The sequence below is a fragment of the Mustela lutreola genome, chromosome 10 (assembly GCF_030435805.1).
Source record: "Mustela lutreola isolate mMusLut2 chromosome 10, mMusLut2.pri, whole genome shotgun sequence".
NCBI lineage: Eukaryota > Metazoa > Chordata > Mammalia > Carnivora > Mustelidae > Mustela > Mustela lutreola.
The window spans coordinates 93199713-93216517 of NC_081299.1; the positions used below are offsets into that span (position 1 = coordinate 93199713).

Here is a 16805-nt window from a genome sequence, read left to right on the forward strand (position 1 = left end):
GATCTATTATGTAACATGACTTTTGCTACTTTTCCTTTTTCATGACTCTTGGAAAAAAGATGCAAAATTTAAATCTGGAAACTAGCCACTGCTAAAATGATTCGAAAAAATAAAACATTATGGGGAAAGTGTATTTCATTTTATAGATTCTATCTCTATTCCAATAATCCATAGTATTGGGTACTTTCAAGTCCTGGTACTGGCTCAGATATAGAAAACTAAGGGCCTAGAAAAAAAGGTCAAATAAAAGTATTATATTAAAGGTTTAGAAAATAATAGATAAGAGAGTTAGGAGAACAACAGAGAATTTATATGAAACTAATGTACAAAAGCCAAATACCAACTAGTAACTTGAATTCTGTTTACAATTGTCTTTAAAGGAAAGATAAACCATCTTGAACAGTTTAACTTTCTTTTCTGAGGAAGTACATCCCTTACTACTATTAGGATCACAGAACCTTGCCACTTTATCTTCCGATTTAATGCTAGCCATCTGCTTCCACTAAAAAATAAACGGTCAGGAAATCCAACTGCAGCCATGGTCTTTATGGATATAAAGAAGACATCTAAGAACCAGAAATGGCAGTTCATCAAAATAGGTTAATTCCGATAAGACACTGACTTATCAGAGGTGATAAGAAAATGATCCTCAAATGCAATGTTCAAAAGTCTATTTAGATTCTTTAGGTTACCTCTATAAACATTCCTTGCGTGAAAGTTTGAAGACAGAATCGATTTCAAGCTCACTGACTTGCACAACCCTCAGAGTAACAAGAAGATTACTCCCAATATTATTGAATCAAGTAAAGAACTGACAGTCACCACTGCATTGCCTAATCATAATCACAACAATATCCTACATTTATGGTAGGTTATTTCCCAAATTCCAGGAATTATTCTAAGTAATTATATATATATATATTTTTTTTTTTCTTAAAGATTTTATTTATTTATTTGACAGAGATCACAAGTAGGCAGAGTCAGGCAGAGAGAGAGGAGGAAGCAGGCTCCCCGCTGAGCTGAGAGCCTGATGTGGGACTCGATCCCAGGATCCCGGGATCATGACCTGAGCCGAAGGCAGAGGCCTTAACCCACTGAGCCACCCAGGTGCCCCCAGTAATTTTTTATATATTAACACATTTAATCTTCTAACAACCTTTGCTCATTTAAATATATATATTCTAGATTATTGATTTTTAAAAAGACACATTATCATCTTTCTAGATACATACACACACATCTCCTATAATTAAAAACAATGTAAGTGCATATCATCTTGGCAAAAATTGTAAGAAAGAATAATTTTAATATATTGAATTCTAAAGAAACTGAAAGTTAAGGACCCAAAATAACAAAAAAAACAGTGAACACTTAGTATAGTGCTTACTATATGCCAGGTACTATTCTTAGCACTTTGTGTAGATTAACTCATTTAATCTTCAGGTCTATTCTGTGGAGTAGATGAGGAGACAAGCAAAAAGAAGCCAAGTGACTAGGAACCCTAGGATCTCAGCAACCCTGGGACAGCTGGATCCACCTGGCTATTTGCTTCTGGCTGAGTTCACCACCACACTTCTGCTCTTGTTGTTTAGAAGTGAAAGAAGGTTTAACGGGAAGAAGACCAAAATTAGATGAACACTCAGAATGCTGTGAAAGGAAGATATTCCGTAACTCCCCATTATTTGAAACACTTAAAATGCTTTAAAATTTCAAACTATATGTGGAAAGTAGCAGTTGCCGCGTGCTTTCAATAGCTTTGAAACAATTCCTTATGTTTTAAAAAGTGACTGAAAGACATACCTATTAAGGAATTGTTCGGTAAGATTCTGCTGCTGATCAGGTCCATCCTCCTGATTTACACCTCCCTCGAGCAGCATTTGTTGGTATATTTGTCGCTGTTGCTCCTTCTGTTCTAAATGCTGTTGATAGCGTAATCTTTGCCTATAATATTCTTGAAATTGTTCTGTTGAATCTCGAAGCTTAAAAATATTAGAAAAAATAATGTATTTGAGCAGACTATGATTAAATATATGTCCCTACCCAACAGGAACTTCTATAAACACTGGATGAAATATACAAGTAACTATTTAACAATTGGAAAACTTAATACATTGCTCTTTGAAAAATAATACAGTATCCATGAGTTTATATGGTCAAGTAGATCATTTAATTTGCTTTATTCTAAAGCAAGAGACTGACCAAAATGAAAGGTCATCCTGGATCTTTGACTAACCCAAAATAAAAATGCAAATTATAGTAGTCACAAAGGGTCATGGAATTAGAGCTGTATTGCTTGGAAAAAAATACTGAAAGACCACTTTAGTATTTAATAAACACAATATTAACTTTTTCCAACACTGTTTAAAAACTTATTTATTTATTTGACAGACAGAGAGCACCAGCATGGGGAGTGGCAGGTAGAGGGAGAAGCAGGATCCCCTCTAAGCTGGGAACCCAATGAGAAACTTGATCTCAGGACCCTGGCATCATAACCTGAGCTGAAGGCAGATGCTCAATCAACTGAGTCACCCAGTGTCCCACACTAACTTTGTCCCACACTTAATTTAAGCATGTAAATGGTTTAATAGGTTACTCTACAGAGAAACTTTAAAAATTTCTCTCAAAAACAATACTTTGTTTCAAGTGGCCTTTCACAAGAAAGTGGAATAAATGGGTAGTAAACTTAATCAACATTTCTACATCTTTATTCTAAAAGAACTATATAGCACCCAAACTTACCAGACTTACATATTTAGTAAATTCCAATACTGACAAAGAAAGATGGAGTCTGGTCATATTGCATCAATCATGTGACCTGGGGTCACTCTGGAACAAGTCAATCATCTCTAAAATTGGCCCACACTAACAATAAGCTTAACAAATAGTCTTATACAGCTAACTAAAGCTAAAACTCTCTCCCCTTTTCCAAGAAGTATTTAAGAATCCTCCTCTACTTCATAACTTACAGCAATAACTGAGACAAAATTATCTAGGTGTCCTTTTAAATTTTTTATTGTTGGTAAAATAGAAACTTTGTCATTTTAACCACTTTTATGTGTCAGTTCAGTGGCATTAATTATACTCAACATTGTGCAATAATTACCACTATTTTCAAAATTCTTCATCAATTACAGAGAAAGTCTATAACCATTAAGCAATAACCTCCCATTTCTTCCTCCACCAAGCTCCTGATAACCTCTATTCTACTTTCCTTATGATTTTGCCAATTTTAGATATTTGATATAAGTGGAATACATGATATTTCGTCCTTTACTGTCTGGCTTATTTCACTCAGCATGATGTTTTCAAAGGTCACCCATGTTGTAGAATATGTCAGAATTTCATTCCTTTTTGTAGTTGAATAATATTCCATTGAATGGATATATCATTTTTGTTCATTCATTAATCTGTGGATGGACACTTGGGTTTTATCTACTTTTTGACTACTGTGAATAATGCTGCTATAAACATGGATGTAGAGATATCTGTTTGAGTCCTTGCTTTCAATGCTTTAGAGTGGAATTGCTGGGTTATATGGTAATTCAATATTTAGCTATACTTAAGCTATGTTTTAGCTATATTTAACTCTATATCAAAAATACCACCAATCCATAGTGCACCATTTTACATTCAAATCAACAACGAATGAGGGTTCAAATTTCTCCATTTCCCCACCAACACTTATTTCTTGTCCACGGCTTTGAGTTTAACTATCCTAGCCGTTGTGAAGCTATATTTCATTGTGGTTTTCGTTTAAATTTCCCTAATGACTAGTGGCACTAAGCATCTTTTCACATGCTTATTAGCCATTTGAATATATTCCTTGGAGAAATGTCTATTCAGCTCCTTTCTTCTAAGTTGAATTGTCTTTTTTGTTGTTGAATTGTAGTTCTTTACATATTCTAGATATTAAACCCTTATCAGATATATAATTTATAAATGTTTTTTCCCCATTCTACTGGCATCTTTTTACTGTCTTGATTAAGTCCTTTGAGGCACAAAAGTTTTTAATTTTGATGAAGTTCAATTTATCAGTTTTTATGGTTGTTGCTCAAGCTTTAGGAATCATATAACACAATAAAATCCAAGATTATGAATATTTGCTCTTGTGTTTTCTTCTAAGAATTTTATACTTTCAGCTCTGATATCTGATAATTAAGTTGTTCATCTGTTTTTAGTTAATTTTTGTACATTATATGAGGTAAGAGGTCCGACTTCATTCTTTTTCATGTGGACATCTAGTTGATCCATCATCATCTTTCCCCATTGAATAGACCTGACACCTGTACCAAAAGTCAATAAGCCACAGATATATGGAATTACTTCTGGTCTCTCAATGTTGAGAGACCATACTGCTCTATACTTCTATCCTTATACAAGTACCAAACAGTTTTGATTACTGTAGCTTTTGTAGCTATTGTAGCTTTGAAATCATGAACTGTGCGTGAGTTCTCCAACTTTGTTCTTTTTCAAGATTGTTTTGGCTATTCAGGACAAATTACAATTTCAAGTGAATTTGAGTATTGGCTTTCCACTGCTGCAAAAAAGGCTGCGAAATTTTTTATAGGAATTACATGGAATCTGTAGATCAAATAAGTACTGACATTTTAACAATATTAAGTCTATCTGTGAACACATGGTATCTTTCCATTTATTTAAATCTTTTAAAATTTCTTTCAGCAATATTTTATAGATTTCAGAGTCTAAGTTTTTCACCTTGTTGGTTTAATTTATTCCTGGGTATTTTCTAGTCTGGATGGTTTTTATTTCTTTTTCTTGTCTAATCATTCTAGCTAAAACTTCCAGTAAATGTTGAAGAGCAGTGGTAAAAATAGGCATCCTTGTCTTTGTTCCTCATTTGAGGTGGAAAGCTTTTAGTTTTTCACCTTGAGTAGGACATTAGCTTGGGGTTTTCATAAATAAACTTTACTGTGCTGAGGAAATTCCATTTTTTTCTTAGTTTTCTGAGAGCTTTAATCATGAAAGAGTGTTTGATTTTGTCAAATGCCTTTTCTGCATCAACTAAGATGACCAAATGTTTTTCTGTTCTTCATTCTATTAATGTGATATATTACATTGATGGATTTTTTTTTAAAGGTTTTATTTATTCATCTGACAGACAGAGATCACAGAGCAGCAGGCAGAGAGAGGAGGAAGCAGGCTCCCCGCTGAGCAGAGAGCCCGACGGGGGCTCGATCCCAGGACCCTGGGATCATGACCCAAGCCGAAGGCAGAGGCTTTAACCCACTGAGCCACCCAGGCGCCCCTGATGGATTTTTTTTTTTTTTTAATATTGGCCAGTTTTGCATTCTGGGATAAATCCAAAATATTGACCAGTTTTGCATTCTGGGATAAATCCACTTGATCAGGGTATATAATCCTTTTAATATGCTGATGAATTTGGTTTTCTAGTATTCTGTTAAGGATTTTTGCTTTTGTTCATGAGAAATATTAGTCTGTAGGGGTTGGGTTTTTTGGTTTTTTTGTTTTGTTTTGTTTTTTAAAGATTTTATTTATTTATTTGACAGAGAGAGATTACAAGTAGGCAGAGAGGCAGGCAGAGAGAGAGAGGAGGAAGCAGGCTCCTCGCTGAGCAGAGAGCCCGATGCGGGACTCGATCCCAGGACCCCGAGATCATGACCTGTGCCGAAGGCAGCGGCTTAACCCACTGAGCCACCCAGGCGCCTCTGTTTTGTTTTGTTTTTAAAGATTTTATTTATTCACTTGACAGAGAGAGATCACAAGTACACAGAGAGGCAGGCAGAGAGAGAGGGGGAAGTAGGCTCCCCACTGAGCAGAGAGCCCAACGCAGGGCTCGATCCCAGGCCCCTAAGATTATCACCTGAGCCGAAGGCAGAGGCTTTAACCTACTGAGCCACCCAGGCACCGCGGTTTTGTTTTTTTTAATTTTATTTATTTTGAGAGAGAGTGAGAGTGCACATGGAGGGGAATGAGCAGAAAAGGAGAGAGAATCTCAAGCAGACTCCATGCAGAGTGCAGAGCCCAACATGGGGCTTAATCCCACAATCCTAAGATCATGACCCGAGCTGAAATCAAGAGGTGGAGGCTCAACTGACTGACCCACCCAGGTGCCCTGGTCTGTAGTTTTCTTTTCATGTAATGTTTTCATCTGAACTGGGTATTAGAGTAATGCTGGCCTCATAGGATGAGTTAGGAAGCATTATTCCTTCCACTTACATACTTTTGGAAGATTTTTGAGAAGGACTGATGTTAACCCTTCTTCAAATGTTTGGTAGAACTCACCCCCAAAGCTATCTGATCCTAGATTTTTCTTTGTTGAAAGCCTTTTTTCTTAAATTTTATTTATTTATTTGACAGAGAGAGAGAAATCACAAGTAGGCAAAGAGGCAGAGGGAGGGGGGGGGGCAGGCTCCCTGATGTACAGAATGCCCGATGTGGGGCTCGATCCCAGGACCCTGAGATCATGACCTGAGCGGAAGGCAGAGGCTTAACACACTGAGCCACCGAGCGCCGTTGGAAGCTTTTTGATTATTGATTCAATCTCTTTACTCATTATAGGTCTGTTGAAATTTTCTATTTCTTCTTGAATCATTTAGGTAATTTGGGTTTCATTTCAACTTGGTTATCTAATTTGTTGGCTTATAATTGGTCATAGTATTCTCTTATAATTCATTTTATTATTATAAATATGTATTATAATACATATTACAATACAATACCAAAAAAAGTATTAGCCATTTCTGATTTTACTTACTCATGTGTGCCCCCCCCCACTTTGGTCTAAGTGCTTGTCAATTTTGTTGATCTTTTCAAAGAACCAACTTTTGGTTTTACTGATTTCCTCTACTGTTTTCCTATTCTCTATTTTATTTTTCTTCCCTCTAATCTTTATTACTTTCTTCCTTCTGATAAAATTTATTCTTCTTTTTCTAGTTCCTTAAGGCATAAGGTTAGGTTATTGATTTGAGATCTTTCTTCCTTTTTATTTTTTATCTTTTTAAAGATTTATTTATCTGACAGGTCACAAGCAGTCAGAGAGGCAGGCAAAGAGAGAGAGGAGGAAGCAGGCAGGCTCCCTGTGGAGCAGAGAACCGGATGTGGGGGTCAGTCCCTCTCTATCTGCCTGCCTCTGTCTACTTGTGTTCTCTGTCTGCCAAATAAATAAATAAAATCTTTAAAAAAAAAAAAAAAAAGATTATTTATTTATTTATTTGTCAGAGAGAGAGAGAGAGGTGCGAGAGTGAGCACAGGCAGACAGAGTGGCAGGCAGAGGCAGAGCGAGAAGCAGGCCAAGCAAGGAGCCCGATGTGGGACTCAATCCCAGGACACTGGGATCATAACCTGAGCTGAAGGCAGCTACCCAACCAACTGAGCCACCCAGGCGTCCCTCTTTCTTCTTTTTTAATGTATTCATTTTTAGCTATAAATTTCCAGAGCACTGTTTTTGCTGTATCTCATAAGTTTGAAATGTTGTATGCTTTGGGAAGTTGTATTCATTTTTGTTAGTCTCTAGGTATTTTCTAATTTCCCCTGCAATTTCTTTGACCCATCAGAGTGTGTTAATTTTTAGAAACTTGTGAATTTTCTGTTATTAATTTCTGGCTTCATTCCATTGTAGTCAGAGAAGATATTTCACATGATTTCAATCTTTGCTTTTTTTTTTTTTTTTTTAAGATTTTATTTATCTATTTGACAAAGAGAGAGAGAGAGACCAGGGGGAGCAGCAAGCAGAGGGAAAGAGAAAAGCAGCTGAGCAGGGAACCCTGTGCAGGGCTCAATCTCAGGATCTTGGAATCATGACCTGAGCTGAAGGCAGATGCTTAACTGACTGAGCCACCCAAGCGTCCCTGATTTCAATCTTTTAAAATTTACTGAGATTTGTTTTGGGTCCTAACATATGCTCTATCCTGAAGAATGTTACATGTGCACTTCAAAAGAATGTGTGTTCTGGGGGCACCTGAGTGGCTCAGTGTGTTAAAGCCTCTGCCTTCGGCTCAGGTCATGATCCCGGGGTCCTAGGCCTAGTCCCACATTGGGCTCTCTGCTCAGCAGGGAGCCTGCTTCCTCCTCTATCTCTGCCTGCCTCTCTACCTACTTGTGCTGTCAAATAAAAAAATAAAATCTTAAAAGAAAAAAAAAGAATGTGTGTTCTGCTAGTGTTGGAGTGTTCTTTTTTTGTTAGTATCACTTTATGTATTTGCATTCATGTATTGTTAATATTCACATATTCATAAACTTACCAATACTTAGAATACGAACACTGATCTGAGGAGTCTAAAAAAACAACTTCCTCTAAAAAGACTGATATAGACACCTCTGGGTGAAAAAAAGGTGCATCCTCCAAAGCAACAATATAGTTGTTTTATAGATGTCTGTTAGGTCTAGTTGGTTTAAGTATTGTTCAAGTACCCTCTATCCTTATTGATCTTCTGTTTAGATGTTCTACCCATTATTTTAAGTGGGGTATTGAAGTCTTCAACTATTATTTCCCCCTTCAACTCTGCCACTGTTTGCTTCACAGATTTTGCGGTTCTGTTTTTTGGTGCATATTCATATATGTATTTTTAATAGTAATTTTTCTACTTTATTCATAATATTTAGTTGAAGACAAAAAAATTTATTGAACTTATTAAAACTACCTCTTCACCTCTTCTAAGTGGCATACCATATAAGATAAAATTTATAGGGGCGCCTGGGTGGCTCAGTCGGTTAAAGCCTCTGCCTTCAGCTCAGGTCATGATCCCAGGGTCCTGGGATCGAGCCCCGCATCGGGCTCTCTGCTCAGCCGGGAGCCTGCTTCCTCCTCTCTCTTTGTCTGCCTTTCTGCCTACTTTTGATCTCTGTCAAATAAATAAATAAAATCTTTAAAAAAAAAAAAAAGATAAAATTTATACTCTATTATACAATTTCTTTTCCAAATCCCCACAGAAAAATAATTTGGAACTCGAAAGACTTGGATAAAAGTACTTGATATTATAAATGTCATAATTTTTGTTCACTAAATCTAATTAGTAAAATATAGAGGATAGTCTTACAAATACAAGCTATCCACATTCAATGTGAGTTCAATTACTTGAGTTCTGAAATATGTAAGATTAATATAAACTATGGCATTTTAGATTGTTAATAAATTCATCTGTTAAAAATGCTCCAAAATACATGACAACTAAAAATACCATGCATCCTTAAGGGAAAAGGGATAAAATTACTTAATTAATAAGAAAGTCTAGATAGTCTCTCACCTACTTCCAAATATTGGAAAATTCCTTTTACATTCTATCTAGGCAAATACTATTACTTTAGAGAATAATTCTAAAAGTCACTAGGTCTATTAAATATTACCTCATTTTTTTCTTGCTTAGCTGGTCCTGGGTTCTGTGCTCCATTTGCAGGCTCTTTTTCTGAAACTGAACTCTGGCCTGGGATTTCACTGCTTATAGGCCGCTGTGCCTCAATGGGTGTATCACTTCTTTCAGAAAGATGCAAAAAACAAACAAAAAAACAAACAGGAAGAGGAAGGGGTGAAGGAAAATATATTTTAATTAACATAATGAAAACAATCTAAATGTCATCAAATGTGCAAAAAATCGATTTTTAAATATTCCTTTCTTCTACTAAGGGTATTACCTAAGAGTTTCTAAAAAAAATAGAATATGCTTATAACAGAATGTGCACTGGATTATTAAGCAAGGAGGGTAGTGGCTCCAGTCTGGTGAAATCACTTACATTCTCTGTGGCTGAGCTTCATTTATAAATTGAATTGAATAATAAGCTGGATGACCTAATGCCTAAATTCTCTTCATATCTTAATCTGTGATTTTCTTAACCAAACATTAATTTTTTCCCTCCAATATGTTTCAACAAAATTTTTTAAATTTATTTTTTCAGTGTTCCAAGATGCATTGTTTATGCATCACAACCAGTGTTCCATGTAATACATGCCCTCCTTAATAGCCTGGTGGTGGGTATTAAAGAGGGTACATTTCAACAAAATTTTAAGAACTGTTTAGATTTTATTAAAAGACTGTCTTTGGTTTATTTGCACTTAACATAAAAGCTGAATATACATCTTTTCAATATTTTAATGCATACTTATTAGTAAGCTTAATATCTTACATCAGGTTGTTTCTAATATTCTTCTAAACACTAGCAATTTCTACTTTTCATAGTTAACTGTGTTCAAAATTTTTAATAACTAACATCATCCAAAGATGATGAATACCACAGACATTTATACAGACTATCCATTGGCACAAGGTACCATGTACATGTACAAAAGTAAAATGACCTTTCCCTTAAAAGAATCTGATTATGGGATGGCTTCATAATGGCCTCTCCAGGCAGATGTATGTAAGACATAACAAATTACAGGTCTAGGGTTCAGGAAGCAGAGCTAGTCATCCTCAGAAAGGCACCATTAGTTAGAAGCTTTTGGATAAGTATCTCAACATACGGAATCACACATGTACCCAGAGGAGAAAGTAGAAAGACAGGAAAAGTTTTCAGCTACCAGTCAGTGCTCTAACCTGCTAATGACCACAAGAGGTCCCCCTTTATGTCCAAAAGACAGATTTTCTAAGAATTATTAACTGTATAGAGATAGAATAAAATGACCTTCATAAGGTAACATTTAATTTTGCAATTTATATAGCATTTCCACATGCACTATCTCATTTAACTTGGACAGTAACTGATGAAATAAATTGTAACTCCCGTTTCACAGATAAGGAACAAAGTGATTTTCCTAAAATTGCAGAGTGGGTAAATAAAACTAGGATTTGAATCCAGATCTTCAGGATCAAATACAATGCTGACCCATTCCTGAGAATTTGTATATTTTTGCTGTTTAATTTTGAGACCATTACACTGAGTAGCCAAAGCTTATGTTTCAACTGCTTTTTCTTCGAGTTTATGAGTAAAAAGCTATCTTTACAAAACACTACATACTCTCTTATAAAGCTTTCTTTCATGTTTTATCTTCTTGTTCACCATAATAACTCAATCACTATACCCAGGATGCAGCACGGTGCTAGCACAGAGCAGACATGCAAATATTTTTAAACAAATACTGCTTAAACACGAATTTACCACAAATAAGAGGTCTCCTCATGAGGCATCTTCAACATAATTTATCTAATTAAGCCTCCCAATATTTTCAAATTGCACCTCAAATATTTTTAAAAACAAGGTTCACTTTCTCCAAAGTAAATTTTTATACTTTATCCACAGAACAGTAGTCCTCCGCAGCATGTTATTAGCAGACCTTTTGACATACTGTCCTTACCTGGAGTATGACACTCAGATGGGGAGCACCATTCACATACTTGCCTCTCCGCTAGGAGCTTTATCTCACTTCGCAAGTCAACACCCTATTTTATAGAGGAGGTCTTTGAGGCTCAGAGAGATTAAGGAACTATCTCAAGGTCACACAACTACTAAATGGCAAAGATATTGTTCAAACCCAAGCCTGCTCTATTCATTATTCCACAGTGCTTTGGCTTGTAAGTCTTCCAATTTCACAAGCATGACAGATGTTTTCTGGGTTACTGCTACTGCTCAGCTAATAACACATGTATTACTCACTTCTGATATATCATTTTTTACCTCTCTGTTTATTCTGTAATCTAGTAACTTATACTCCACTTCTTTATGTCTTTATCCAGTCATTCCTCAATTTTTACTACTCTCTTTACATAAGCAACAGCACGTGTAGAGTCAGGTGTGGCTGGATTTTTATGTCTTCTTTCCATACAATTCCACTGGTGTACATGTCCAAACATGCCATTCATTATACCGACCAGGAAGTTCTTCTTATGCACTCAGAAGAGCATCAGCAGCTCCCCAGAACTGAAGTTCAACATCCCAAACAATGAAAATTTTCTTTAAAGATACCGGAAAGTCCAGGATAAGTTTAAGATAATCTCTACCAATGCTCAAGACTCTATTCCTTTGGGATTTAGATAACAGGAAGCTCCTATAATAAGTTATACTCATCCATTTTCATGACTAGATATCTTTCTTTCAAGTAGAGCAATAAGATGCCTTGGGCTTTAGCAAGTCACTTAACATCCTAAAATCCCCTTTTCCCTTTAAAAAACATTAAACAAGATATCACAACTCCCTACTTTGCAACCTCATAGCAACTTAATAGAAAATAATCTCGGGATTGTGAGATCAAACCCCACATCAGCCTCTGCACTCCTCAACCTTCCCTCTCTAAAAAAAAAAATAATAATTTAAAAAAAGCGACTTGAACATTAAACATACACACACAAAATCTCACACTTGCGAATATTTTCTAATTTTTACAAGCAAATACTTACCGTTCAGGAGATTCCTCATAAATACTGTGACATTCTGTATTCTCAAGCATGAGACTCCTACTGAGGTTTTGTACACCTGGATAATGGAAGTTAGCAAAGGAGTGTGACATTGGAGAAGTTTTGTTTCCAAGGTCTGAGATTCTCTTATCATGACTGGTTAGTCCACAAGTGAGGCCATCTAAAGCAGGATTCAGAGAGCGGGTCATATAGGCATCAGCTGATTGAGGCCTTCTCATTGGAGATGATGGATAGGGAGAAAGTTTGCTGATAAGAGGAGTCAAAAGATCAGCATATGCAGCTTTTGTAGGTTTCAGAAGTTTGTCAACATGAATATTAAGCATTTTCTGTTCAAAAGCACAAGAGAAGACAGAAGATGGGAGATTCTGAAGCCATGACAATAAACTCAGATCCAAGTCATCACAACCATTACCACACAAAAGATCAATGCCAAGAAGTACTTCACTTTCTGTAATTTCTTCTCCAGTTGCTTTACTTTGACAAAATTCTACACAGCATTCATAAAGTAGACCCTTCATTACAAGCTGAAATAAACGATTGTTACTTGCTTTAAAACCAGCCTCACTTAGCTTCCTATCAGCAGGGATGAATTCTGCAACCATGACACAAGCCTCTTCAAAACAGTGAACTCGTGCAGTGCTGGGATTCCAGTCCTTAAATTCAGCATGATTGGTCAGACGAGGCAAAGTCAAAAGCAAACAGAGCTTGCTATAATCATCTTTAGAGGGACAGTATTCTTCTAGGGCATGCAAACATTGCACAGCTTCTTGCATGGTAAATTCCAGCTGTAAGAAAAATTTAAGTAATAACTATTAAGAGAGATGTTAAGAGATATGAAACCAAGAGTATTTTATCCAGATACAAAGATACCTTATAAATTCTCATAAACTATTCAACTGCAAAAGGATAAACTCTACTGTCCCAGAATACTCATATTGCAAGATATTTAACAACTTTCAAGTCAGGAATCCAGGAATCAAAATGCTTTTCACTACTAAAATAAAAATTAAATAATTTGGCTAATTAGTAAATTAAACTCTTACTATAAAAATATTGTTCTAGTTCAGGCTTCAGACTATCACTCTCAAATGTACAATTTTTAAAGGTCAAGAATAATTGAGTTCTCTAGAAATGAAAACTGAAGCATGTCATTATTCAATTGTTTATATAGCTTGCTGTCACTCCAGCTTACCCCAAAAGTAAAAGAGCCATTCTAAAACTTGCCATAAGAGAAATTTGTGTGGAGAAAGAAAGCAAATTAAAAAGAAAGAAAAAAGAACATTTACAGTTCATTTAGTACAAAAACAGAATGAAAGAGAATAAAGGAAGCTTAGCTGAGAGACAGATTACAATAATTTGGGTACTGAATATTACCTTAGACTCAAACTTCTTATGATGTAAAGGAATCTTAGAGCTTATATATCCACCTTTCCTCATCTTATATATGAAAAAAGTTGGGGAGCAGGATTTAATGGAAGTAATACAGTTGGTTAGTGACAAAGACAAAATAAAAATTAGGTCCTTTGACTTATATTCCAGAGTTCTTTCCACATTTAAACATCATTATCTCTTTTTTTTAAAAAAAAAAAAAAAAAAGGCGCCTGGGTGGCTCAGTTAGTTGGGCCACTGCCTTTGGCTCAGGTCATGATCCTGGAGCCCAGGATGTAGTCCCACATGGGGCTGCCTGTTGGATAGGGAGTCTGCTTCTCCCTCTGACCCTCCACCTCTCATGTTCTCTCTCTCTCATTCTCTCTCAAGTAAATAAATAAAATCTTTTTTAAAAAATCATTATCTGACAAACATTTCTCTATTACACATGAAAGTCCTCATTGTAATATTTTTTTAGTTTATTTCAGTGAACACCTCCTGGCACATAGTAAGTTTCCTTGGTTTGGAAACAATGTAACAATACTATTACTAAAACTTTAAAAGTAAAACCCTTCCTGGGGCATCTGGGTGGCTTAGTCAGGGTCATGGAATTGAGCTGTGCACAGCAGGCTTCCCGCTCAGCTGGGAGTCTGCTTCTCCCTCTCACTCTCCCCCTACCCCTCCCTGGGCTCGGACTCACTTTCTATCAAATAAATAAATAAAATCTCAAGAGAAAAATAAATGTTTAATAAATCTTTGAATCATTAAATTTAAATGGTCATAAAGGCATAAAGATTTTATCAAAAACCACCTCTGGTGTTGTGCTAAGCACTGGGTATTTTATGTAAGTGACCAATCACTCGATTCTCTACCTGAAACTAATACTACACTGTATGTTAACTAACTGGAATTTAAATAAAAAGTTGGAGGAAAAAAAACCACCTCTGCTACAATGTAAATACTGAAAAAACAAAAAGAAGTTAATCATAATTCACTTCTAGGATAAATAAAAAAGCAAAAATGTAGCATTTTTAAGTCAAACATCTATTGCATTCTAAATCACCTTAAACATGAGAAGAGCACACATTACTCACCTACCTACCAGCCAGCCACTCATTCATCTTTGTCTAAATCTTGCAACAAGTTTAGAAGCATTACAGAGTGAAAGCACTACAGCTACAAAAGAGTAAAATCTTACCCCATCCTACTTCATAAAAATTTTGAAAATGCAGGATACTAATCTTTGTTTTAGTGAATAAAATACTTATGACTGAAACAAGACTATGGCGCAAACCTTCAGGAATAAAAATCTTACATGCTGGGGTTCATCTTCTGCTGACATTGCATTGTTAACACATAAAGCTTCTAAAAACTTCTGTTTCAGGATAATATAACGAAACCTGTAAACATAAAATATGAAATATTAAAATTAAAAAGCTGAGTTACAGAATAAATAAATAAATAAATAAATAAAATAAAAAGCTGAGTTACAGAAATGTCAAAGATTGGAAATGAAACCCAAGTCCCCAGAGCAACAGAGGCCATATTTGTTCCAAAGGACTAATTAATCCTTTAATAGTTTTTGAAAAATTAATTTTCTAATGTCTCATAAATCAAATACACTTAAAAGTTACTATACCTGCCTTTGCTTACAAAAAAATTCTCAAAATTCTTAAAAGCTTATCACATTGAGGCTACAATAATTTCAGAATTAAGTAAATACAACGGAACACTCAGAGGAAGGATTTCCAATATTAATTCTGAACAAAAATCAAGTTTTATTGAAGATGTTAAATATTATCTAATATGAAATCAAAGTCCTTTACATTTAAAATGCTTTATGTTTTATTGTATTTTGTTTTATTATTTTGTATTTTATTCAAAATATCTTTTTTTCTCTTCAAACATGACAACTGTCTAATAAAAACAGGCTGAACTATCGTAAAAAAAATGAACATTTCTGGGGCACCTGGTGGCTCAGTGGGTTAAAGCCTCTGCCTTCGGCTCAGGTCATGATTGCAGGGTCCTGGGATAGAGCCCCACATTGGACTCTCTGCTGAGTGGAGAGTCCACGTCCCTCTCTCTCTCTCTGCCTGCCTCTCTGCCTACTTGTGATGTCTGCCTGTCAAATAAGTAAATAAATAAATAATATTTAAAAAAAAAACACGAATATTTCTGAAAAGTCATAAAATAGCCATAAACTTTAAAACTTTTTTTTTGTAAGGAGGCTCCAGCATGAAGCCCAACACAAGGCTTGAACTCAATAACTCTGAGATGAAGAGCTGAGCTGAGATCAAGAGTTGGATGCTTAACTGACTGAGCCACGCAGGTGTCCCTAAACCTTAAAACTTTTTAACAGAGGGGCACCTGGGTGGCTCAGTGGGTTAAGCCTCTGCCTTCGGCTTGGGTCATGATCTCAGGGTCCTGGGATGGAGCCCCCCATCGGGCTCTCTGCTCGGCGGGGAGCCTGCTTCTCCTCTCTCTCTGCCTGCCTCTCTGCCTACCTGCAATCTCTGTCTGTCAAATAAATAAATAAAATCTTTGGAACAACAAAAAAAAACTTTTTAACAGAGATGTTTCAGGGAGAGGAGTCTGCTTGACTTGCCTAAGAATTTAAAAATGTTGGATGCCTTAAGCACCTTAAAGAAAAAGTATTTCTATGGACTATAAATAATAATGAAACTTCAGTCATTCTTTCAACATTGTTATGGTAGCAAATATGTGTAAAATAAAACAAAATCCTTGCCTTCAAAAAGAGGGTCATCTAAAAAATTGTATGAAATATGTATACTGTACAGCAAGGTCTCAAAGGAATGTGAAACCAATTCTATCAGAAGGGGTGGGAAGTATAAAGTCTTATAAGAGCTGACTCTTGGAAGATGATCAGGTGTGTGCTATGTAAAGGCAGGAGACAGTCAAAATACTATTCCAGATGAATGAAGAATGGACAAAAGAGGGAAGTCAATCCTTGAAAAAAAGAACTTTTGGGTAAGAGTCAAGGGTACAGGGCACCTGGGTGGTTCAGTACACTGAGGTAAAAAGGCAGAGGCAGAGGTAAAAGCCTCTGCCTTCGGCTCAAATCACAACCCGAGGGTCCTGAGATCTAGTCCCATA

At 35.9% G+C, this 16805-nt stretch overlaps 1 protein-coding gene across 8 annotated transcripts in view; it reads right to left on the minus strand.

The window, feature by feature from the left end:
* The window catches only part of WDR47 (WD repeat domain 47), a 65659-nt gene that overhangs the window by 25428 nt on the left and 23426 nt on the right, over positions 1-16805 (minus strand). For 7 of the 8 annotated variants that reach the window (XM_059135783.1, XM_059135781.1, XM_059135780.1 and 4 more), the window contains 4 exons: positions 15007-15091; positions 12306-13108; positions 9325-9451; positions 1801-1979 (listed from right to left, as the gene is read on the minus strand). In XM_059135783.1, the coding sequence (XP_058991766.1) occupies positions 1801-1979; positions 9325-9451; positions 12306-13108; positions 15007-15091 (1194 nt within the window). The remainder of the gene's footprint in view (positions 1-1800; positions 1980-9324; positions 9452-12305; positions 13109-15006; positions 15092-16805) is intronic. The other variant, XM_059135779.1, reaches the window with a different exon arrangement.